This window comes from Dendropsophus ebraccatus, chromosome 1, assembly GCF_027789765.1.
Source record: "Dendropsophus ebraccatus isolate aDenEbr1 chromosome 1, aDenEbr1.pat, whole genome shotgun sequence".
NCBI classification, from domain to species: domain Eukaryota; kingdom Metazoa; phylum Chordata; class Amphibia; order Anura; family Hylidae; genus Dendropsophus; species Dendropsophus ebraccatus.
The window spans coordinates 191,024,463-191,050,965 of record NC_091454.1 but is presented as its reverse complement, the minus strand read 5'-3'; the positions used below and the strand labels follow the sequence as shown (position 1 = coordinate 191,050,965).

At 42.7% G+C, this 26,503-nt stretch overlaps 1 protein-coding gene across 1 annotated transcript; it reads right to left on the bottom strand.

The window, feature by feature from the left end:
* Nucleotides 1-617: 617 nt before the first annotated feature.
* Nucleotides 618-18,600, bottom strand: MXD1 (MAX dimerization protein 1). The gene is made up of 6 exons (XM_069942815.1): nucleotides 18,072-18,600; nucleotides 14,417-14,513; nucleotides 3,167-3,196; nucleotides 1,975-2,089; nucleotides 1,724-1,883; nucleotides 618-1,364 (listed from the first exon to the last, which is right to left on the bottom strand). The coding sequence occupies exons 1-6, from the start codon at nucleotides 18,142-18,144 to the stop codon at nucleotides 1,171-1,173; spliced, it is 669 nt and encodes a 222-aa protein (XP_069798916.1). The 5' UTR covers nucleotides 18,145-18,600; the 3' UTR covers nucleotides 618-1,170.
* Between the last annotated feature and the right edge of the window lie 7,903 nt (nucleotides 18,601-26,503).

The window sequence follows — 26,503 nt, the reverse complement described above, 5'->3', positions numbered from 1 at the left end:
GGTCAGGTGCCCTACCTAAACCATGTCAGGCTCTCCAGGCCTATTATGACAGTCAGACTGTCAAGAGCCGATGGGACTTTGGTTCTCCCAGACATGGGCAACCAGGAATAACATAACATTGGAAGTTTGGAAAAGTAACTGATTACTAAGTAATAAGCCAATATTAATAAAGTACTGCTAGAAGCAAGGGATTCCATGAACCATATACAGCTAGTAGATAAGACTCCATTATAAAATTACAATAGAGCCATAACAACAGACACCAACAACCTAAAACGGGGGTGGGGAGAAATCAAAATGAACAACTGACAAAAAAAAGTGGCTTTTACAGATCTCACAAAAAGCCAGAGAGGTCCAGCTTTGTGTTTCTTTAGAGTGTGCTGGGTTCAGTGCAACATTCGGTGCACAGACTTGTGAAAATTATAACAGATTTTACACACTATCTATCTATATATATATATATATATATATATATATATATATACATATTTATTAGTGTGTATTAGCAGCATTCTCACTGTTCTTAGCCAGAATCACTGAATAGAGACAACATGTCCCTTCTTCTGTAGCCTCCTGGCAGCATCGGATTGGATAGTATAATAGCTGTAAACTGAAGCCTTGCGGTGTAGCAAGATGCTTTCGACATAAATCCTTCATACCGCTCCCAGATGTGTGTTCCAGGTGATGCAAGAAACTTTCCGTGTTGCAGGGAGATAGCAAAACCTCTGTGCTTGGTCAAATCTAGTGGGTGGAGATGACAGATGCAGAAGGTGAGCAGCACACACTCACCTGCACGTCTGCAGTTAACAATCTTTTACCACGGCTGCATTGTTGCACCTCTTGTACATAAATATATATATATTTTTTTCCTATTTGAGTGCTTCGTTGTGTTTCTGGAATGTAGTCTCCTGGAGGACAATGGCTGATGGGATTGCGTGTGATTTAAAATGTAAACTGACACCCACATACCTCTCAGGAGCTCTGGGGAAGGGAAGCAACAAACAGAGAGCTGGGAGTCTGAGTGGGCATTTTGTTACGTGCAAGAATATGGAGTGAATGCAGTCACTAGATAAGACAGTCTCTGATGTAGGAGCACTGGGAAGGAGGGTGAAGAATTGCTGGGACACTTGAAAGCTCTCCCCCCTCCCCTCACCTTCTCTTACTGATGGTTTATAGGGTAACACTGGCTTTGGGATTGTCTTGTAGTTCTATTCTTTTAATTCCAGCGCTGGAATAACCTTCGTCACTGCAAATGCTCTGCAGGCTTCCTCTCTCGTCCAAGTCACTGGCACTGCTGCTACTACTGCTCCAGTCCAGGTCTGCTGTTAAATAGTCTGTGCTCTCAACATCCACATCAATCTCTTCTGTGGAAAAAAAATATATACATCTTATGAGCATTATATGAGATTGGATTGAGAAACTGCAGCTGCATCCCCCTCCTCCCCCATCAAAATTGATTTCTCAGGTTTCTGAACATTTACAAATAGCTTACAGGCACAGAAAGGGGAACTATAAGGTGAGGAAGATGCCACTTCCCCCTGATAGTATGTATTACAAAGTTAATGTACAGCACGTACGTCCACGATGTTACAATGATAGGTGTGCTTCTCTATTCTATGAGACAACGTATTGCAAATGTACTTGTGCAATAGGCAACTCTGATGTATGTGCATACACAGAATGCAATGAAGGAGGGGAAACCACGTGGTCTGAAAGCACTCACCCCGATCGGAATCTGATCTCTCAGATGACACTGCCGACCCTATACTGTCCATTCTTATCCTTTCAACGCCAAATTTTTCTAGCTGCCTTTTTAAGTGCCGTTGCTCCCGCTGTAGCTGCTCTATTTGGTGCTGTGACTTTCGGTCACAATCTTCAAGTTTCTACGGGAGATAAAATAATCCAGATTAATTGACTGTCAACAGTGAATAGAGACTTTTTGTGGAGGGTGCCTTGGCCCACAGTCATACTCACCTTTATGTGCAACTTTGCTCTTGTTAAGAGACTTAGTGTGGTATGTCTGTTGGATTCAGGACCTAAGGGTACTAATACTTTTAGCTTTTCTAGACATAGCCGCAAATGAGCCCGCCTAGGAGAGAAAACAGGATATTACAGGTGAATCAATGAGTAGTTTGGAGAAACTAATCTGCATAGTCAGTAAATGTGATCAGACATTGCTGTGCCCTCTACTGATGAAAAGGCAACCTTCCCTACATATTACAGTCTTTGCTTTTGTACATATGTATAATATGTATAATATACAGTATGTTAGGCTTGTTTTCCAGCTCTGACTATACAGTACATGGTATTTTTTTTAGAAACCAATTCACAAAAAAAAAAATTCAGAACTGGAAAATGTCTCTGTAAAAAGAATTGTCTTATTCCGTGCTTAGGAGTCTGGTGGGTGGTCTTACTCAATAACTGACTGTCCTCCCTAAGGACCACCCATTGGACTCCAAAGCTCCAGAATAAACAAGGATTTGAATAAAATGCAAGGTTTACTGGTAGAATCTTGTAGCTGGTTCATCCCATTCCCATGTATGTAAAATATCTGTCAGATCCTTAGCCTACCCTATACACAGTATGCTCTGGTAGTCCCAGACACTTCCCTCTGCTCTCAGATGGACTGGCACTAATACAGTCAGCAAATATAAGGATCAATTTACACTCTTTGAGAGGTGACTGGGATGGGGCAAACCACAAAAGCAAGACTGTATAGAAGGACATGTATAGCAATATTTTTAATGTAAACTGGAATGTGAGATATACAGCAAAATATGCTAAATAGTCCAGTTTTACCAGCACTATGTGAACAAAAATCAAGTGCATTACTGTAGAAACTAGACCCTGTAGATCAACTTTTTTGGAATAGGGAAATGCAACACAAGCCTACCCAATAATTATGGCAATTACCAGGGTGGAGCAGAATTGGGTAAAGAATACAAACAAAAACATCAATACGGACACTAAAATAGATCTGTAATGACTCAAAGAGAGAATCAGGTGATACATGACACCTTGTGGTCCGTCTCTGAAGCCACTGCTAAAAACTCAACATGTCAAGAAGGAAGAGGTGTGGAGAAGGGGTTCTTCTATGTGTAGGAAGAGATGGCTAGCATGATGAGGAGGAGGAGGATGAAGAAACATGTAAAGAGACTGGACGTACCTGTTCTTCTCCATTTCATTATGGGTTGATCTGAAATACAAAAATAACCAGTGAATTAGTCACATCCTCTCTAATATTAGGCTTACAATTACACAGTCATTTAAATATTAGTAGCACGGCCTTGTTAAAGCCGAGCCGGATTACTGACAGAGACGAGAAGAGTATTGTGTGGGTGAACCTATTACTAGGTGTAAAGCACATGGTGTGCCTAGGTGCGATCTCCATTATATTCCATACAGAGCAGAGAAGTATGACAGCCCACTGTCTTCTCAATAATACAATGCTGTTATTTTCAATTCTGGTTTATGTGACGATGGCCGAGAGCGTGGCTGGAAAAGGCCCAAAGCTTGAAGATGCACCTTCAAGTTTTACTAACTTATCACCGTAAGCATCCAAAAATCTCAATATCAACAGGCAGGATAGTGACTTTACTAAGATGTGAAGATGCAACAAAAACATCATAGCTATGTAAGACCATATGGCAAGGAGAAGTATAAAATATTTAAGAAAGCATGTAAACCAACCAGTGTGGTCACTGACAACTTACCTAGACGAGTGCATAAATAGGGGTTATCCAGGCTTAGAAAAGAAAAAAAACAAAACACAAGGACAGGGGTGGTGATGTTTTTGAAATAAAGTGTGTTTTTTCTAATCCTGGATAGTCCCTTTAATGGACTGTTGGTGTGTCCTATGGACAAGACTTTGAGTGCTCTAGCTAATGGCTTATCTGCCAAAATCACTTAATAAACAGATAATTAGATTTAAAGGGTCTCTCTGCATTGGAAAATTCCTTCTTGTTTGAAAAGGATCACAATGTATTTCTCTGCTGGGGTCCCCAACGCTTACCAGTAAACTGGCAAAAAAGTGCTAAATTCCCCTGCAGCACCCCCACAGGAGAAACAAAGTATTGCACAGTGCTTATTTAAATTAATGGGTTGTCTGAGTAATGAGGTCCTCCAGAGCAGAAGACGCGCTTTGAAATTGTTCTTCACTGTTCTTGATCATTAGATGAGGATTGTTAACATTGCACCTCCATGTATAAATTTCTTAACAGTACATGTTCACACGTACAGACTCGCTGCGTATTTATCGCTGTGAGTTTCTCGCACATAAATCCACAGCAATACTGATTGCTATCAAGTCAATGTATGTGTATTTTCGCTGCGTGTTTGGTGCGATTTTTACATGCGAGTTTTGATTTTCACAGGCAAGTTCAACACCACAAAAAACGCAGCTACTTTCATGCGAGTTTGATGCGAGTTCTGTGCGAGTTTTACGCAGCGAGTCTGTACGTGTGAACAGACCCTAAGGGTGCGTTCACACGTACAGGATCCGCAGCAGATTTGCGTCAGATTTGATGGCCCAGATTTTTTGTATATCCCATGTATTATAGTGTTCCAAGAGGTATAATATATCTCCATATTATATCATGTATGACACAGATTCTCTATATGAGTGCATGAGACCTTAGGCCATATTTACACAATGGCCATATTTTTCATGCAGGTTCCTTGTGAAATCTGTATCCAATCGATTTTCAAGGTGAATTTGAAAGTTGCCTTGTGGACAACAAATATGTGACATGTCCCTTCTTGACATGGAGTCTGCATGGAAACTACATTGGGTACCAAGAGTGAGATTAGCTCCACTAAATGGGGCTATAATATAAGGCAGGAATCAAAGATTCTCCTGCAAAGTCTTCAGATAAAAAAAAAATCCACTGTGTGAACATGCTTTTACATTGGTTTTAGTCTATGGCTTAGAAATGAATCCACATTTTAATTGCTTCAATATGTAAATCCATTGGCTGACTATACTGACAAGACAAAATGAGGTCCTATCCTATGTTGTACCAAAAAAAAAAATCCAATGCACAATAAGCAGCATATGTTTTTGCTGAGGAAAAGGGCATCAGCATAGGTTACTCATTGTGGGAGAGTTCCTCCCAGCCCCTTACCATACGAATGACCATTTAATATTAGCATTTCTAGATCAATAGCCCCCAAGGCCGAGACAAATTACTTATTCCAATAACAAAGGCTAAGTCCAAACCCAAAAAGGCTTATTGTGCGCGGTCAGCACGAAGAACATGGCTCACAATGTAAGGACTCGAGATGTCAGGCACACTCGTGTTTTGTCATATTGACAGGATTTGCAGCAGTGCAGAAAATGTGACACCCAGAGGAAAAGGTGACGATAAGAAGCTTGTACAGGCAGACGGGCCCCGCACAATGGCACAATGGCTTCTTATCACAACAGATGAGAAAATATTGATGGGGTGAAAGGTAATCCTGTCACAGAGGCCTGTAAATGTTATCCCAGAAACATGTCAGACTGCTCGGAAGTAAAGATCAGAAGCATTAATTTTATATATATTGTGTCGTTAATGTCAAATATAGGGAAGTAATTAAAGATAAAGAAGAGCAAACAATTATGGAAAAAACATTTGTGGTTGGTAAAACCAGTAAAGAAAACAATAGAAGTGTAAAGGGATGGTGCACATGGGCCTGTACAAAGGCATAGAGGCTCCTTAATGTAGTCACATGGCTTCCATGAACTCCTTAAAGGAGAAGTCTGGTGAAAATTTTCATTAAACTATTGTATTGCCCCCCCCAAAAGTTATACAAATCACCAATATACACTTATTACAGGAAATGCACATAAAGTGCTTTTTTTTCCCAGCACTTATTACTGCATCAAGGCTTCACTTCCTGCATAACATGGTGATGTCACGACCCGACTCCCAGAGCTGTGGGGGCTGTGGCTGCTGGAGAGGATGATGGCAGGGGGATGCTCAGTGTCCCCCCAGTGCCCTGTGTCCCTCTGCCATCATCCTCTCCAGCAGCCACAGCCCGCACAGCTCTGTGAGTCGGGTCGTGACATCACCATGTTATCCAGGAAGTGACATCACCATTTTATCCAGGAAGTGAAGCCTTGATGCAGTAGTAAGTGCAGGGAAAAAAAATCACTTTATTTCCCATAATAAGTGTATATTGGTGATTTGTATAACTTTCGGGGGCAATACAATACTTTCATACAAATTTTCAACGGACTTCCGTCAACACACCATGGAATATGGAGACTAGTATGTGATCACTTGGACTCCCTGTGATTTCGATAACAGACTCTCGAAAAGGACTATGATTGGAGCGGCAGTACGCAGACCAGGTCACCACTCCATCTATTGCCCATGGGAGTTCTAAAGATAGCCAAGTACTGTACTAAGCTATGTACAGTGCCCCCACAAGCAATGAATGGGGCAGCAGTCAAGTCAGAGTTAGGTTCTTGAGATCCCAGTTGGCCTCCTTCCAGTCCGACATTTATTTCCTATTAGAGTTGAGTGGAGAGGCTGAACTGGTCAGGTTCGGCAACGTTCTCCTATGGCCTATGGCTGTATCCATGTTTTTCAGGACTCCCTAGGGCGGCGTTCAACGTCTACAACCTCAGGGAGTCCAATGCAGAGCGTTCGGTTTCAAAGATCATTGCCGAACCGGAACAGTTCTTCCTCTCCGCTCAACTATACTCCACATTCTGAAGATAAGGCATCCATGGTGGCAAAACCCCTTTAAGGATGAAGCATGGACATTTTAGTTCTGTACAGCAGTGGTCTCCACCAATGTGACATCAGGAGATCGTGGTCACTAGACTCCTCTATAAATTAAGCAGATCCATAAGATCTAAGAGGTAACACGCAGCTATCATGCCTGTATCCCGCTAAGGTGTTTCCTCTTCTACTCAAATCCACAACTTGAGAGCAATTATTGGCAAGACTCTAGCGACATGTGAACAAACCTGAAAAACACGGGTAGCAGAAAGGAGTAGGTGTTGAGATAAGGGCTGGTGTTTCGATGGGGTGATTCATGTATTTACTAAAGACAGAACCTGTGACAGACATCATATAAATGGCACCGGCACCTGAGCTTATAGCCAACTTTCTACTTCTTATAGGGAAGACGCATTCCTAAGAGATTACATTGACGCCCAGAGGTGTTAGATTACATTAAGATGTCATTTTTACAGGATGGTATGAAAATGACACTTATTACGTAGAAAAACCTAAACAACAAGGAAAGAATTGCTCACGACTCACTAAGTGCTGCCCTTTGAACGGCCGTGTTTGATACAACCATTCAGTCACAACATGATGACAGTATATAGTCACCCGTCTAAGATAGGAGATTAGTACTATAGTTGGGACAACCCTACACGATGGATGGAAATGTGTCAAGTTCCCAGCCTCATGCACTTTATGGAAAGAGTGGCACCATATTTGAACTAGTCCGCCTAGTGGACGACAACTTTGTAACAAGGCATCTAATGATGAATACAAAGATTGTATTCCTCAAGTAAAATAGGGCCCCATGAAAACCTACCCTATTAGGTCAATGCACAACACAGTAGTTATCTATAACATGCATGATAACATATTGTAACTAGAACAAACGTACTGTAAGAAAATAAAGAACCAAGTATATAAAAGAACTAGTGCACAAGGTTGTGTAAAATTTCAGGGCATGGGGCACGCTTTATAGGTTGCACAATCCAGCCACAGGATTATCCCTTTGCATTGAGCAGCTAAGAACACCAAGCATCGAAAACCTGTATCAAGTCAGAGTATTGGGTCAATACCGCCTAATAGTGCTTAGTGCTCTAATTACTAACAAGATGTGATACTACTTCACTGGTGTGCAGGAGGATCAGTACTACTTCTATTTCAGGATTTCATTTGCTTATAGACCTATAAATAGCAGGGGAGTAGTCAACACAGATTATGTAAAAATCTTAGTAAATACCACTTTGTATAGAAGACTTCTGATTTATTATATACGCGTAAATGGCGCCTTGTTTTTTTTAATGGATTTATTAGATTGCTGAGGCCGTCTATACACGAGAGATATTAGACGGGAGTAGTTAAGGGATGGGGGATCCTGCAGCCATCCAGCTGTTGCAAAACTTCAATTCCCATCATGCCTGAACAGCCAAAGCTTTAGCTTTGGCTGTCCAGGCATGATGGGAATTGTAGTTCTGCAACAGCTGGGTGAGCCGGTGGTCACTGGAGTAGATTCTGATATTTATCACGTTAAAAAAAAAAAAGAAAAAAAGAAAAGTAGACCCTTTTAGTAGATGTCAAGTGCAGTCGCTGGTATAAGACGTTCATGACAGCTGCGGCATTTGCCAACTGTTTGTCTCTCCATTGTGACCTTTTTAATATTAACCAAAGCAAAGTAGAAGCCAATCTGATATCATAATATTGTAGCAGGTAGATAAGTGAACAGGCGGCACTCACCTATTCATACAAGTGGTCTTTTTTGAAGTTATAATCACTGATAAAACATAGCGGGAGACAACACAATATAGCAGGGGCATTCCACACTCGACAGCCTGTTTCACACGACTTGCGCTTCTACTGGCTTGATATAACAGTTATATAATAGGTTATATCAGGCCAGTAGAAGTGCAAGCCGTGCGAAACGAATCGGCACCTTTGGAACGCCCCTGCTATATCATGTTGTCTCCCACTATGTTTTGTCGGTGATTATAACTTCAATAAAAGATCACTTGCATGAATAGGTGAGTGCCGCCCGTTCACTTATTTACTTGCTACAATTGATGTCTTATTGGGGCAGAGCACCACATTGGTCACCTGACTTTTGTCCCGCTGGGCTGGCTGCAAACTCCTATATACACACACTTCGCAAATTAGGCTGGGTTCACACTGCGTTTTTGCAATCCGTTTAACATATGCGTTTTATGGAAAAAATGGATGCAAAAACTAATGCAATTGTGTGTCATCAGTTTGGATCCGTTTTTTTTTTTAATTGACTTCCATTTTAAAAAAAAAAAAAACAGATAGAAACGGAGGGGTTTTTTTAACGGACACAAAAAAGTATTGTTGACTACGTTTTTCTGTTCGTTAAAAGTAACCAATTTAAATCGGATACGTTCAACGGATTGCAAAAACGCAGTGTGATCCCAGGCTTAGTATTGTATGGGAATAGGACTGTGCCGGATATTTACTCTCTCCAACTACTGGTATCATAATATGATGTATGTCAACATGATAATTTATCCAGACCGACTATTAACAAGACATTCACCATAGAGATAAAATCTAAATCATTAGTGTATGGCCAGGTTCACGAGTCATTCCGGGACCCTCATAGATGGTAATGATCACAGTACTCCGCTACCTAGATTGGCCCCATTGCACAATTCATCCTGATCTCCTGGGTGCAGAAATAATATACCAGCCCTACAGGAAAAAACAAGATGCAACTGTGCTTATAAATCTCCATTGCTGGAGTCAGTAGAAGGCTCAGCAATAACCCTTCTGGGGGATGGAATGGGTGCAGTCAGCTGCAGTATTATATGGAAGGGATCTAATGATTGGCAGATGATGATAGGCTTTGGGGATTTGTGCTTGCACCATTTTAGTGGTTGCATCAGTAATTTATCATATTTTGTCATTGTGTCCCTGCAGTGTTGTGCATCCAGCGCAGGGCGCAGCACCGCAGGCAGATGTTAATCCACCTCGGATAGATACCCTCTGGCAGTTCTCAGCCATCCAGCAGGGAGTCCCATCAATGAAGACACAGATTAGAAGTAAATAGGATCTTAGTCAATTCCCCTATTGACAAGCTCGTGCTGATTAAACGGTTAAGCTGGAGATTGAGATGGTGACCCATGTCTTTTCTGATCACGTGTGATGCCTACTATTAGATCTATCCTCCGAGCAGAGGTCTAATGTTATACACCTAGACAAACCCTCAGATATATCATGGTAATACTCCATGTTTCATTACTTGGCTGACCAAGGCTTGTTACTTTACAAGTAACGTTCACTATCCAGTATGACTTACTTGTCAAAACAGACGTGAAAAACGATGCTTGGTCGATCCCCATATTGTGGCATGTGGACATTAGAGGGAGCCCTGCCATTGTGTCCATGCTATCATCAGAGTGGTCCCTGGTGAATTTGTGATTGATAGATCTTTCCCAAGAAAGCATGAAGGGGCAAGGAGAAGACACTGGGGTCCACCCCAATTACATTTTGGCTCAGGCAACATTAAGTAACAGAAGTTTTGACAACTTGTTTATACATTACAGGGTTGGCCATTTATGTTGATGGGTAAAATATAACATTACACTTCCCCTGCATAGGTATTTGCAGGAAAAAAAGTATGGTCAGCAATCACTGCTAATCACCAATTTCCAATAAGATTGGCTTCTACTTAAAGCGACTCTGTACCCACAATTTGTCCACTGAAACCACTTGTACCGTCAGATAGCTGCTTTTAATTCAAGATCTGTCCTGGTGTTCGTTCAGCAGGGGATGCAGTTATTGTCATAAAAACAACTTTTAATCCTGCAGCACTGTGTCTAACGGCGGGGGCTTACATTTGTATATGCATTAGGCTGGCACCACCTCTCCGTCCTTCCTCCCCACCCTCCTCATCATTAGGAATGATCCAGGAACATTTACTGCTGTTTGAGCTTTGCATAGGTGTATTAACGATCCAGCCCATGTTCATTATACACACAGGTGGGGAATAGGAAGCAATCTGCCTGGAGCATTCCTAATGATGAGGAAGGTGGGGAGGAAGGACAGAGAGGTGGTGCGAGCCTAATGCATATACAAATGTAAGCCCCCGCCGTTAGACAGAGCGCTGCAGGATTAAAAGTTGTTTTTATGACAATAACTGCATCCCCTGCCGAACGGACCCCAGGACAGATCTTGGATTAAAAGCAGCTATCTGAAGGTACAAGTGGTTTGGGGGGTCAGATTGTGGGTACAGAGTCGCTTTAAAGGAGCTACCAAATAATAGAAATTCATAGCAGCTTTCTTCCAGAAACAACACAGCACAGTCCTTGTGGTCTTGCAGCTCAGTTCAATCAAGTAAATAGAGCTGAGTTGTAATACCACACACAACCTGAAGACAGGTGCAGCACTGTTTTGGGGAAAAAAAAGCAGTTTTTTTTTTTCTAATTCTGGAGAACCCCTTTAAAAAGGGGGTTAAAAGAGTCTTCAAGGTACAATCCCTATAAGAAGTGTATTTTCTCCCGCACCAGCTGGTGCCATTAGGTTTGAAGAAGGGGATAAACAAAACGATTACGAGACTGACATGGAAGTCTTTCATTGATGGGAATGATTTATTGATATATCCCATCAGATCGATGTCCAGCTATAAATATACAGCCATTCTGCCCCTTCTTGTTTACATACTTTCTATGCATAAAACATGCCACCTCCAAGGCCCCGTTCCTGTCTGGATGTGTATTCCCACAGGGCCCCTATAGATCAGATGCTACAGTGCTATTGTCTATTAACCTATTTTATTGCACGGTGCAAATTATAAATGTGGTTTCTATGGCAACTGTCAGCTGTAATTTGTGTCACTGCGGCAGTAGTCGGCGACCAGTGTTGGCCCGTGTTATAGAATTAGGATTTACATTTGGAGTTGTATATCAGCCGTGTCACCAGCCTCGTGTTATAGTCGTGTCAGTGGCTTTTTTACACTGTTCACCAGGGATGTCCCAATAGATCCGAACTCTGCGCGACCTTGTCATCTGTCACCTCCGCAATGCACATGGCCGGGACAACGACAACATCCTGCCCTATGTCGCCATGGTTACGGCGGTCACATTTCCATACGGTGAATAGAATCCATGGGGGAAATTAGTAAAGGGAAATACACAGAATAGCTGTAAAAAATGGGGGAGGCCCAAAACTGCAAAGACTACAACAATCATAATAAACTCTAATTTATAACAATTATTAGTATTATCTATCTCTAAAACGAATACACAATACATGGTTGCCCATAGGAACCGTCCAGATTATAACCTTTAAAGGTGTAGGCCGGAAAATGTCATCTGGTTACTATGGGCAACAAGCTCTGCTTGTACCAATCACAGTGCAGCTTTCAGTTTATATTCTGCTCTTAAAAAATTAAAGCTGCGCCGTGCTATGAACAAAAAAAAAATTGTCTTTTTACACCTCAAAAACATCAATTTTTTCCCACTGGGATGCATAGTAGTCAATGGCAAAATGTCTGTCAGTTCACATGGTTAAAAGAAAAACAAAAAAACCCTACTGCGTCGATCCAGAGGAAGGCAAGAATCCTTTATGAGGCAGATTCCAACTGTCTAATAGAAAGGGGGACAGTTCCTTCCGACTTCTAATTGGGAGTCGGTAATTATTATGGATATGTAGAGACTTCTTTTAGGCCATAATATGCCACAGTACCTCACAAGTAGACATAACTAGAGCTGAGCGAGACTACAGTAAGTTCCGTTTCGTGAAAGGCTGAACAGTCTGCATTTGACTCCTGTTGGCTGGGGATGATGGATGCCGCCGTAGGGCTGCCTGGGAAACATGGATACAGCATTAGGGCCACATCCATCTTCTCCAGCCACCAGGACTCAATGCAGAGCGTTAAGCAGGTCAGGTTTACAGTATATTTGCTAGCAAGAATATATCCGTAGACCTAAGGATTTTTGCCAAAATATCAGAAAGCCTAGAAATGTTGATGTGAAGCGTGGTGTTTTCCTTCTTTATTCGATCAGTGTGGGTGGGTGTACTAAGACCCCCCACCACTGCTACAACAAAGTGAAAGGAGCAATGTCAGAAGACTGGGTGGGAGGGGGACATCAGGTATGCATACCTGGTGGGATTGAAAGAATGTTGGTGGGTATACATAAGAAATGAATAAAAGTATAAAAAATAATAATAGTGGTAGCAATAAGTGTGCATCAATAAACAATAAGTGTTTATTTACACTTGGATATCCTGCAGATTTCTTATGCAGCAGATAATATACACAGGAGTCGCTATTATCTGTACCTAGAAACATGATATAGAAGATTGTCGACAGAAAAAGACCACCTGGTCCATCTAGTCCGCCCTTATATTATTTCCTTTTTTTACTACCTTAGGATAGACATATGTTTATCCCAGGGAGGTTTACTTACCACAGCTGCTGGAAGTTTGTTCCAGGTATCAACTACTCTATCCTTAAAGTAATATTTTCATTGTTGTTTCTGATCTTTCCCCCAACTAACCCCAGATTGTGTCCCCTTGTTCTTGTGTTCAGTTCCCTCCTGAACCTTATTTAGCTCTTTAAAGGGGTTATCCAGTGCTACAAAAACATGGCTACTTTTGCACCACTCTTGTTTCTAGATTGGGTGAGGTTTGGAACTCAGTTCTATTAAATTAAATGAAGCTTAAAGGGGTTATCCAGTGCTACAAAAACATGGCCACTTTTCCCCCTTTCTTGTCTCCAGTTCAAGTGTGGTTAGCAATTAAAGGGGTTATCCAGCGCTACAAAAACATGGCCACTTTCCCCCTACTGTTGTCTCCAGATTGGGCGGGGTTTTGAAACTCAGTTCCATTGAAGTAAATGGAGCTTAATTGCAAACCACACCTGAACTGGAGACAACAGTAGGGGGAAAAGTGGCCATGTTTTTGTAGAGCTGGATAACCCCTTTAAGCTCCATTTACTTCAATGGAACTGAGTTTGAAACCCCACCCAATCTGGAGACAAGAGAGGGGGAAAAGTGGCCATGTTTTTTGTAGCGCTGGATAACTCCTTTAATTGCAACCCACACCTGAACTGGAGACGAGAGGGGTAAAAGTGGCCATGTTTTTGTAGCGCTGGACAACCCCTTTAACATATATAAAGGTTTCGCTCATGCCCCTTTCTCTTCTTTCCTCCACACAATCCAGACTTAGATCCTTAAGTGAATCTGCCGTATATAATAATCCTACACCACGAAATGGCACAATATTAAGAAAGCTCAGAGCAACTTATTAAATCCATGAAATGTCTCCACACATTTATAGCATTGGTGGCAACGAGGGCAAAGACCGCTATTAAATAAAACCACTTTGACCGTGAAGATCAATTTACACATATTTTATGCTTTGACTATAATTTTTACGTTTAATTGCATTTTTTTATTTGATTCCTGCTTTAATATCCGAGTTTCAGCGGCATCGCCGTCCTCACACTATACCTGAGACGTCTCACCTCGTATTCTAGTCACTTGCCAGGCCAATCTGCTTTTCATTCTCGCTGCTTTAACAGCTCAGACACATTTTTCACAAGAAAACAAGAGCAAGAATCACAAGAGGTTTCTCAATGAAGGCACAAATCCACGGGGGGGTGTTGCCAAACGTCACATGTGGATCGCATGTGAGCAGCAAGCAAAACTCCCAGTGACGGGAGCACATCACAAGGCCCAGCTTACCTGCTACTGCTGCTTTTTTTCGATTTGCTTTTTCTCTTCAAGCTGTCCCTCTCCTTGCTATTGTAAGGCAACATGGAAGCATAACCATGCTCGGCTTCTGCGTGCGACACGAGAGACACAAACGTTAACCGGGTAACTCATTTAACCTGCGCTCTCTAAGCACATATGACAAAGGGAGGTGTCTCTGAAGACGAACAACCCCATCACAACAAATACAAGAATATAAATATATAGCAATAAAACAGCAAGTGCAACATAAAATATATACAATACAACACGATATTCTAAATAGCACTAAAAAGAAGGAAGCAAAATATAACAAAATGCGGTTCAGGGAAGAAAAAGAGTGCTGCACCTCACACCTATGGCTGATACTAGTACCTCTCGGCTGCATTAAAAAACATCAGAATTCTGTATGTGAATTGATCAAGCCACACTGCCCCATGTACCGCGTGCAGGTATCTGATACACATGGGTCCCTACACTAAGTCCACACTGTGCCAGTCAGTACCTATGGTACTAGTATCAGCCATAGGTGTGAGGTGCAGCACTCTTTTTCTTCCCTGAACCGTAAAATATAACAAAACACTGGCAGATTATAAGATGTGATCCACAGCAATGATATTGCGATGGTGCTCACAGGGAAGTAACGCTGGAAATAGCTGTGGAGCATCGCTATAATATTAGTTTAGTTATTAGCGGTGAGCCATAGGCTGTATTTTCCTGGACTCCTTAGGGCTGAATCTGCATCATGTGATCATTGGGCCTTATAGTAGAGTACCCAAAATCTACAGAACCTATCTTCATCAGGGTCCTTGCACACTACAGAATTCGCACAGGTAACTTGCCGCGGATTCCGTGCGCCCTCCCGCTTGAACATCTGGGGATTTCGTAGCTCGCCACTCCAAATCCCGCGCTCCCGCTTGAATTTCCACCGATCCCACAGACTTCATTCTAGGCTCATGCGGATTCGGCCGTCCGCCCAAAGAATTGACATGTCGATTCTTTGGGTACACGGCAGAATCTGCCTGACCATAGAAAGGAGGGTATGGGATCGGTGGAAATTCAAGCGGGAGTGCGGGGTTGGGAGTGGCGAGCTACGGAATCCAGGCTGAGCTATTCACGCAATTTCCATAGTGTGCAAGGGCCCTCAGACTGGGATAGCCCCTACATAGGTATCTCTCCATCTTTGTACAGGATGTAGCAGGCCTCATGGTACCCGAGCATCAGGAGTGACTGACTTCTACCCCTCTTCCTCAGTGATGGGGATCTGTGTTGACATCTAGTACACCATGTGCACTAACCAGTGATATCCTGATCACAAAGCATGACCAGCATGGTTTGCAGCAACTGGTTTACACCACACCAGGGCAACATCCGCAACCATTTTTTTATATTCTTCACCTGGTTGACTGGGATTTCAAATTTTTTTTCTAAGTTGACCCTAAAGTATACAGGAGAATGAGAAAACTAGACTGTCACCCCCCCCAACTAAGGGTAGTGAATGATGCCACAAAGCTATGACTGTTCTACCATCCTGAAGATGGTCCTGATGCTCAGATACTGGGACACCTACCACTCGTAGCCAATAGTAGATGCTGCATCATCTAAGGATATGATTACATGCATGTAAGTAAATCATGCTGGGAGTTGTAGTACTGGAGCAGGTTGGGGATCACTGATACAAAATGAGCATAATGCCTATGACAACTAGAATTGTTCATGCCGGAATTGCCATGTGTTAGGTAATAGCTGCAGAAGCAGAGCAGACATTTTAGATATATTATAATGGCCAAATCATAAAAAAATAAAAATATACAGCTCCCAGCACAGCATTATCACTATCCCCTCCCCCCTCTAGAATCTGTAGTGTTGACCGCTAGTAACACACACACACACATAATGATTCCTGCCTGTGCCCCCCTATGCTGCAGACCTCTATACACAGGACACCTTTCTTTATAATGCAAATGTTCCTAGCAGGAGCTGCCATAGACCAGAGCGGAGGATGAGAAGAGCCGGGCTCCATTTTCATGCAGCACACTGCTGCATCCCGTGAATGATTCAATGTATTACCATAATAATAGGTAGCCGGTACAAGTGCAAAATATTTGGAGAATAATTAACAACTATTACGGAGAGATGCTGCCCGGTAATTAATGCTTTCACTGTAATGCCAGCGCTTGGCAGTGCCAAGTATAGCTGGGGATTAGAGGACTGGCTGTGGGCATGTTTGTGGAGACGGCATTAGCTGCACTCAATGTGGACCATCCAGGCATGTGCCGTGACGGGCATGGCATCTGACTGAGCAGCCTGGCATCTCCACTGAATCACAAGAGGCCTGAGCAGCCTGTAATGTTAATAGCAGGTTGTAACGTGATTAACAGGGCATGTAAACGGGATCACTCACAGGTGCACTCATGACTACACCAGGGCTCATGGCGATGACTGTGAACGTGCATAGGAAGCGCAGCAGCAGCAGGGGACGTGCACATAAATAATGCTGCTCCTCCGTGCACCATACAATGGAGGAGAGGACTGCATAGTATTTATTAATATCGACTGCAAAATATTTATTAATAAATATTTATCTATAGAGACATAGAAGGACTGCCAAATATTTATATATGGGACTGCCAAATATATAGGACTGGCAAATATTTATATATATAGGACTGCCAAATATTCATATATATGGCACTGCAAGATATTTATATATAGGACTGCAAAATATTGACACATTCACATACGTATATACTAGATAGCATTATTACAGTTGTTTCGTATACGCGGTCTATGCTATGCGGACTGCACTCTCCACCGAGTGTAATCACGTGTATGTTAGGTATGTGCCCACACATGAGATCTGTCAACATATGTATGAGTATTGTGTATAGTGCCCTGTACACAGATGGATTGTGGCTACATACAATATACATGCGTATCAGTACATGCATGCAAAATAATGGTCACAAGGAGGGCTACATCATGCACGGGATACACAGAATGATGGGCATGCATGTCTGTGAGCACGATATAGATATATATATATATATATATATATATATATACACATACACATGTACGTACTGTATATATCGTTTTATGTATACATATATATATATATATATATATATACACACACAGACACGTTCATATATATATATATATATATATATATATATATATATATATATATATATATATGTGCAGGTTTATCCATGAATGTATATCTGCACATGTATTTTATATATATATATATATATATATATATATATATATATATATACGCGCGTGTATATAGGTTTATCTGTGTATGTATATCTAGGTATATACTATATATACACGTACACGCTATGTATTATATATGACAGTCAAGGCTGATTATTTCCGCATGCATGTATGTATATGTATAGTGCGGGTCATATATAATGTATAGGCACATATGCATACGGAAGCCATGATGTTCTTTCCACATAGGTGTTCCCTTATAATGTACAGTGTAATATATATATATATATACACACACTGTATACATTGCCATACATGCAGCAGCCCCATATAGAATATAGAGGTGTGTATGAGATCAGGGCAGGAGGACCCCATGTTCCTGCTGCACACACAGCACACAGCCCCAGCACCGTACACATCTCACCTCTCTCCCTCCGCTCCAGATACTCCGCCGCCTCCAGCAGCATCTGGATGTTGACACAGACCGAGGCCGCCATATTTCCAGCACCAGGGAGGAGGAGAGAGAAGTGGTGGTGACAGGGCACGGTGTACCGGTGGAGGAGGTGACAGATTGGCGGCTGAGGAAGGGTACAGCGTGTGCCGGGCTCGTCGCTCAATGTCCTCAGCCTCGTCCCCGGTGTCTAAGTAACCGAGTCTATGGGGGAAGTGCTGGGATTGTTGTTTATCTGCTCCTGCAAAACACGCCCCTTGATCGCCTGCGCAGCCCCGCCCACTGGCACAGTGGCGAAAGCGGATTGGTCACGTTTCCACGGCACAGTCCCCTCCCCTTCGTTCCTATTGGTCGGGATGACACATGGGGCCGACCAATGGAGCATCTAAGGGAGGGGCAGGAATTGCTGTCAACAGACTTTGGCTGTAATTGGGCAGTTGTATTGCCAGTGACACACCCATGTGGGGATGGACACGCCCCCTCAGCTGTTCACCCATTTGATAGGACCTCTGCTGGAAATGTGTCCCATCCGTGGATGTAGTGACGTCATCACCGGGCTATAGATCGCTAAATATGTAGATAGCGTGAAGGGAGCGATACGTGTCCGTGTACATGTGTGCGCGGAAGTGGCGTGGACTGCAGCCTGCTTACCGTGCACAGGCACGGGCTACCAGACGGGTTCTAGCAGCCACAGGGTTCTAGTGTATGCATTGTGTATATATATATATTGTGTGTGTGTATATATATATATATATATATATATATATATATATATATATATGCGCATCCTCATGTATATATAGTCCTGGAGCCGTTCATTTGGAAGCGATGACGTCACTGGCGGAGCTGTCACTCACAGCAGGGACCCCCTCTGTGACGTAGCAGTGTATTGTCTCTGGATATAGAACGCATTACGTAATGTGGTTGGCTGACAGACCACGTGACTATGGGGGCACCACGTGATTTTGAACATTGCTGCAGTGCAAAATCCCTGAGAACATGTCAGGTCCAGCATAGCCCTGCTAGCTGATGGATGAGGCTGTGTCCAGGCCTGTCACCCACCATAGACCCCTGATAGGGATAGGAAGGGGAGCAATACTATGGATATGAAGCAAAGCTGGATGCATGTCCTTAAAGGAGCGGTACGCAATCATATTAAAGAGGAGCTGCCACCACTACTGTCCCGTCCGTTATAGCAAATATGTGTAGTGCCCATCATATCACAATTATGGAGCATGGTATATGTGTTATGTGAAGTTCCTGTGTGACGCCCCCTTCACACTTAAGGAAAATCTGTCCCGATTTCCTCCGAATAGATTTCCTGACCCATAGGGTTCTATTGGGCATGGGCACCTTTCAGGATTTTTCCTGAAGGGTGTCCTTGCCGGAAAATTATAGGACATGACCTATAATTGCCTGAAATTCTGACATGGATGCCCCATAGAGCCAGAGGAGGGAATCCGGAAACTTTCCGCAATTCTGGATTCATAGCTTTGCAGTCTGTGCCAGCACCCAGGCAAGTGCCTCCAAGTGCTAATGCTGGCCCTTTAATTGTACATACAGTTAAATGTGGCGCTGTGTTTGACAGACAGTCCAGAGGTGGTATTATGCCTCGTCCCCCCCCCCCCCCCCCCCTCCTTCAGTGCAGGTGTTGTCTCCAACCTGTGTCTCTCAAGTGGTTGCAAAAGTACATCTGTCAGGGTATGCTTTGAGTTGTAGTTTTACTGTCGCTGGAGGGCCACAGATTGGGGATCATTAAAGGGATTATCCAGCATTAGAAAGACCTGGCCACTTTCTTCTAGAGACAGCACAACTCTTGTCTCCAGGTCAGGTGTGGTTTGCAATTAAAGGGGTTATCAAGTTATCTTTCAAATTAACTGGTGTCAGAAAGTTATATAGATTTGTAGTTTACTTTTATTAAAAAAAAAAAAAAAAAATCTCAAGTCTTCCCATACTTATCAGCTGCTGTATGTCCTGCAGGAAATGTTTTATTTTCAGTCTGACACAGTGCTCTCTGCTGCCATCTCTGGCCGAGACAGGAACTGCCCAGAGCAGGAGAGGTTTTCTATGGGGATTCATAAAAATCCGAGACAGAGTTCCTGTCTCAAGTCCAGTAGCATGCTTGAGAAAGACCTATAAGGTTGAAACGTCGCTCTGTTTGCCATGCTGGAATAAAATTCTTTTTTTCCGTATTTCCGCCTAAGTGAGATGCTGTTACCATGCTACTGGACTTGAACTATTTTGTCCCTATAGGACACAGGGACAGGTAACTTTTGCATCTATATACAATTTTTATGTTTGATATTACACTTAGACCGGAGGGTCTGTGTGGGGAAGTGCTATAGTGTATATTGTTTAGAGTTCCTGTCTCGGCCAGAGATGTCAGCAGAGAGCACTGTGTCAGACTGAAAATAAAACAACATTTCCTGCAGTACATACAGCAGCTGATAAGTATGGGAAGACTTGAGATTTTTTTTAATAGAAGTCAATTACAAATCTATATAACTTTCTGACACCAGTTGATTTGAAAGAAAAAGATTTTCGCTGGACAACCCCTTTAAGCTCTGTTCACTTTAATGGAACTGCAAATCCTGTACCCAAACTGGAGACGAGTGGTGCTGTCTCTGGAAGAAAGTGACCATGTTTTTGTAGCGCTGCATATCCCCTTTAAAAGAAAACAGTTGCTGCCTTCATCTTTTTAGAATGTCATAGGTAGCTTGATAGTGTAAGGTTATGTTCACATGTGGCAGATGACGATTGCTAGAGCCCCTCCAATTATCCGTCAGTCAGACCCCTGCCAGTCTTATATTGATAACCTATAGCAGGGATGGGGAACCTTCGGCCCTCCAGCTGTTGCAAAACTACAACTCCCATCATGCCTGGACAGCCTTCGGCTGTCCAGGCATGATGGGAATTGTAGTTTTGCAACAGCTGGAGGGCCGAAGGTTCCCCATCCCTGACCTATAGCTACTGTATGGTGACATTGTTAGGGGACACAATGAGGGGGAGGCCTCCAGTGTCCTTGCTGCAGCCCCGATGAGACAATACCTTGAAGCACCCGGCGTCCTCTTCTGTGCAGACATCAAATATCAGGTTTTCCATCCGCACAATGATCATTTCCATTGGAATATCTACTATAGCGGAGACATGCAAATGTAGTGGATAGGCTGTTCTCAGATGAATGATTATTTCCTAGGATCCTGGCTCCGGTATGGGGGGGGGGGGTTTGATTAACAAATCATTTGACATTTAATCATTGGTAACCCGTGTCTGGTAGGGATCAGATTCTCATTGCTTTTATTGTAGGAAGCATGAATATTACCAAGCAAACCCATCCCATATTCCAGTCTAGAATGGGTTAAGCCTGGGCTGATGGAACCTGGAAGACACCCATGTGTGTGGGCTGCATTTGACAAACATGGTTAAAGTATTGTGTGTGGAGTTTACTCGTGTACTACATGACTAACGTGTGAAAGGCTGCACTGCTTATGTCTGCCACACAGATGGGGGCGCCACTAGTCCAGGTAATAAACATACAGCATCCTGCACAGGGATGCTAGTCTGTATTAGGTTTCTATTAGGGTCCATTTACACAGAAAGATTATCTGACAGATTATCTGCCAAATATTTGAAGCCAAAGCCAGAAACAGACTATAAACAGAGATCAGGTCATAAAGGAAAGCCTGAGATTTCTCCTCTTTTCAAATCCATTTCTAGCTTTGGCTTCAAATCTTTGGCCGATAATCTGTCAGATAATCTTTCTGTGTAAATGGAACCTAATGGTCCTTTTACACGGAGAGATAATTCGTCCGATCGCACGGTTAACGATTTCGAATGAACGATGTGTTTTTCATAACGATCAGCGTTTAGACGGAACGATATAGCGTATGGAAAAATCATTTTGCGATCGCTTAGGCCTATCTCACACATAGGTTAAAATCGGTGAAAGACTGTTTACACGAAGCGATCTGCGATTTTTTTTGCGAACGACCAACGATGATTTGAGAACATGTTTAAAGATCAAAATGAACGATTTCTCGCTCATAGCTTGATCGTTCGCTGTGTTTACACGGAACGATTATCGCTCAAATGCAATAGTTATCGTGCAAATTCGAACGATAATCGCTCAGTGTAAAACCACCATTAGAGATGAGTGCAACTTGAGTCCAATTGTGCAGCATTTGATTAGTGGTGACTAAAAAGTTGGATGCAGCCCTAGGAAGTCCTGGAAAACATGGATATTACCTATGACTGTCTCCATGTTTTTCAGGACTCCCTAGGGCTGTATCCAACTTCTTCAGCCACCGAGTAAGGCTCCATTTACACAGAAAGATTATCTGACAGATTATCTGCCAAAGATTTGAAGCCAAAGCCAGGAATGGATTTGAAAAGAGAAATCTCAGGTTTTCCTTTATGACCTGATCTCTGTTTATAGTCTATTTCTAGCTTTGGCTTCAAATCTTTGGCAGATAATCTGTCACATAATCTTTCTGTGTAAATGGACCCTAAGGGCCCTATTCCACCGGACGATTATCGTTCAGATTATCGTTAAATCGTTCGAATCTAAACGATAATCGTTCGGTTGAAATGCAGTAATGATTAACGACCGAACGAGAAATCGTTGATCGCTTTATAAGACCTGGACCTATTTTTATCGTTGCTCGTTCGCAAAACGTTCGCAAATCGTTCGCATTGAATAAGACATCGTTCGGTCGTTCGCAATAGATACGAACGCAATAGCGAAGAAATACGGAAGAAGAAACGATCGCAATTACGATCATAAGTAACGATTATCGTTCCATGGAAATGAGTGAACGTTTTCAGGTCTTTCGCAATAGCGGTCGTTTGAGATCGTTAATCGTTAACGATTATGCTAACGATAATCGTCCGGTGGAATAGGGCGCGTTTACATGGAGAGATTTATCTGACAGATTTTGGAAGCCAAAGCCAGGAATGGATTTGAGAAGAGGATAGATCCCAGTCTTTCCTTTATCATCTGATCCCTGTTTATAGTCTGTTCCTGGCTTTGGCTTCAAAGATCTGTCAGATAAATCTGTCTGTGTAAACGCACCATAAGGGCCCTTTTACACAGAAAGATTATCTGACAAAGATTTGAAGCCAAAACCAGGAACAGGCTATAAACAGAGATCAGGTCATACAGGAAAGCCTGAGATTTCCCCTCTTTTCAAATCCAGTCCTGGCTTTGGCTTCAAATCTTTGGCAGATAATGTCAGATAATCTTAAAATCTTAATTTAGATCTAATCTGCTGAGTATCGCAGCAGTAATTACGCTGCGTATATGGTGTGTGTGTGTTTGTACCCTAAGGGTGCGTTCACATCTACAGGATCCGCAGCAGATTTGATGGTGCAGATTTGATGCTGTGTTCAGTTAATTAAATGAAATCTGCTGCGCATCTGCAGCAAAAAATCAGCTGTGGGTCTGGTAAGTGTGAATGTACCCTAAAGGTTCCACCCTGGTATTTCCCTGTGTTCCCTATCAGTGTTCTAATACTTGCAACTAAGTGTGACTTAAGGGGCTAGGTATCCGGGTGGTTTGGTGATCTCCTCACTAGGAGGCACCACTTAGCAATGGGTTTCCTTCCCTGGAGGGATATCTGGCTATTCCCATGTTTTGAGGCTCCATTGACCCCCTTTTTTTTGCATATTCACATATTTTTTTTTATTTCCCCCCCTTCAGCAGGCTGGCACATACACTTACCAATGATGATCGGTGTCCCACCACGCCATTTAAATCCCGCACGCGGAGTTGTCACTGCTCTTCAGACCCTCTTCCTTCTCCAAGGCTGTTCCAAGTCTGGAAGTCAGGGTCCCCAATGCATCTCTGAAAGCGCTCTCATAGAGATGCATTGGAGACCCTGATTTCGGGCCTCCTTAGCTGCAGGCCAGTCGGTAAAGAGGTCACATGAGCACGTGTGGAATTTGAGCGTCGCTGTAGGACCAGAATGAAGCCGTGCCGCGGGACGGCAAGTATATGTGCCTGCCTGCTGCCAAGGGAAATGTATAAAAATAATGTGGAATGCTTCTTTTAGTGGTGCAATGCATTGCCTGTAAATTGTCACCTCAATAACAATGGCACTGGTGCTAGATCTATATAATACATTATAATTGTTCATACATGTAAAGGATGTGCTGGAATACCCCACCGGACAAACCTGCGGCTATACAAAAACAAGGGCCCCCCCATCCTTTACAGCAACATTTACTAGATGTCTGCCATAAGTACAGCATTGCTAGTGGAAAGTCCACTGTAAAATCCTAGCATGAACAAGCCCATACAGGTTCTTCATACTTACATTATTCTGCAGTCCTTTAGCACGACACTTAACCAATACTGACATCTGCAGGTAAATAAGGGTACTGCAACTGTTTTTGTCTAACCCTGATACAACTTACAACTTAGAAAGAGAAACTCAGTCAAATATCAGACATCATTAACTCTTCCACTGTCAAGAGTATGTGTAATACGTCATGTCCAGACATCGTGCCAAAAGAAGGTGGTCGGTCTGCAGTGTTTGTACACACTGTAGAGTACCAGGTTACAGGTCTTGTACAATAGTCAAACACTATACATCATCAATTACAGTACTGGCCATTTTATACCACCACCTTTCTCTATTCCTTACGTGCTGCTCTGATCTCGGCTTCTCAGGTGACACCTTGATGCAGTAATAGTCTTCTATGTCACATGCTCAGCTTTATCTTCAACCTTGAACAATCTCAGGTCATAAAAACTGCTGGAGCCAAGAGCAGCTTAGTGTATAGTTTATGGATGTGACCATAACGCAAGTCCTATGGGGATAAGGAAGCTTTGGCTCCTTCAAACTCCTCTTCCTGATGCCAAACATGCCAGAGCTAGCCTCTGAATATCTCTGTTTACATTGTACAACCTACCTATGTATATATGAATAAATAAATGTATGTACATAGTGTCTGAATATGGACAACCATCAAATGTTATTTATTGGTGTAAGACAGTGATTTTCAACTAGTGTGCCGTGATACATGGTCGGGTGTGCCGCGGGGTGTGCCGCGGGGAAAGTTCCCCAAACTATGGTGCCCCTGTGAAACAGGAGAAAACAATGGGGGAGAGAAACAGCGGAGAGAAACCTGGGGATGGGGGAGAGAAACAGCGGAGAGAAACCTGGGGATGGGGGAGAGAAACAGCGGAGAGAAACCTGGGGATGGGGGAGAGAAACAGCGGAGAGAAACCTGGGGATGGGGGAGAGAAACAGCGGAGAGAAACCTGGGGATGGGGGAGAGAAACAGCGGAGAGAAACCTGGGGATGGGGGAGAGAAACAGCGGAGAGAAACCTGGGGATGGGGGAGAGAAACAGCGGAGAGAAGTTTGGTGGAGAGAAGCAGGGGGGAGAGAAGTTTGGTGGAGAGAAGTATGGTGGAGAGAAGCACGGGGGAGAGGAGCACGGGGGAGAGGAGCACGGGGGAGAGGAGCACAGGAGAGGAGCAGGGGGGAGAAGTATGGTGGAGAGAAGCACAGGGGGGAGAAGAAAACAGGCCCAGGTTTCACACTGAGTGAGTATAAATACATTTAGAATCTATATTATTAACTATATGTATAATATGTACTGTTTTAGTGTCATTTTGGTTGGTGGTGTGCCCCAGGATTTTTTAAGTATAAAAAGTGTGCCGCGGCTCAAAAAAGGTTGAAAATCACTGGTGTAAGAGACAAATAACCCAGGCAGTGTATTCCTCATATGCATTACTGATATAGAGAATGACATGGTGTGATGATTATGCCTGGTTTCACACAAATATGTTTGTCATGGTACTTTTTATAGGTTAAAATGCTGGGTCTATAGTGAAATATAAAATGCATTACATACATTGTAGCATTCTCTGGGTTTGGTATTTTTCCCCACAGGTTTATAGGACTTAAAGGAAAACTACAGTAAAATAGTTGTTCTTTCAAAATCAACTGGTGTCAGAAAGTTATATAGACTTGTAATTTACTTCTATTTAAAAAATCTTGTCTTCCAGTACTTATCAGCTGCAGTATGTCCTGCAGGAAGTGGTGTCTCTCTTTCCAGTCTGCTCTCTGCTGCCATCTCTGTCCATGTCAGGAACTGTCCAGAGCAGGAAAGGTTTTCTATGGGGAATTGCTACAGCTCTGGACAGTTCCTGACATGGACAGAGGTGGCAGCAGAGAGCACAGTGTCAGACTAGAAAGAATATACCACTTTCTACAGAGCATACAGCAGCTGACAAGTACTGGAAAGCCTGGAGAATTTTATATAGAAGTAAATTACAAATCTGTAACTTTCTGACACCATTTGATTTGAAAGAAAAACATTTTCATGGGAGTACCCCTTTAGATGCAAATGCCCCTGAATTAAAACAAAAAACACTAAAGCGTGTTAAATATAAAA

Coding starts and splice junctions, on each gene's coding strand:
- MXD1 (XM_069942815.1), bottom strand. CDS start 18,144: ATGGCGGCCTCGGTCTGTGTCAACATCCAGATGCTGCTGGAGGCGGCG. Junction 2,090..3,166: donor AATGAAATGGAGAAGAACAG/GTACGTCCAGTC, acceptor TTTCTCTCCTAG/GCGGGCTCATTTGCGGCTAT. Junction 1,365..1,723: donor GAGATCAGATTCCGATCGGG/GTGAGTGCTTTC, acceptor TTTTTTCCACAG/AAGAGATTGATGTGGATGTT.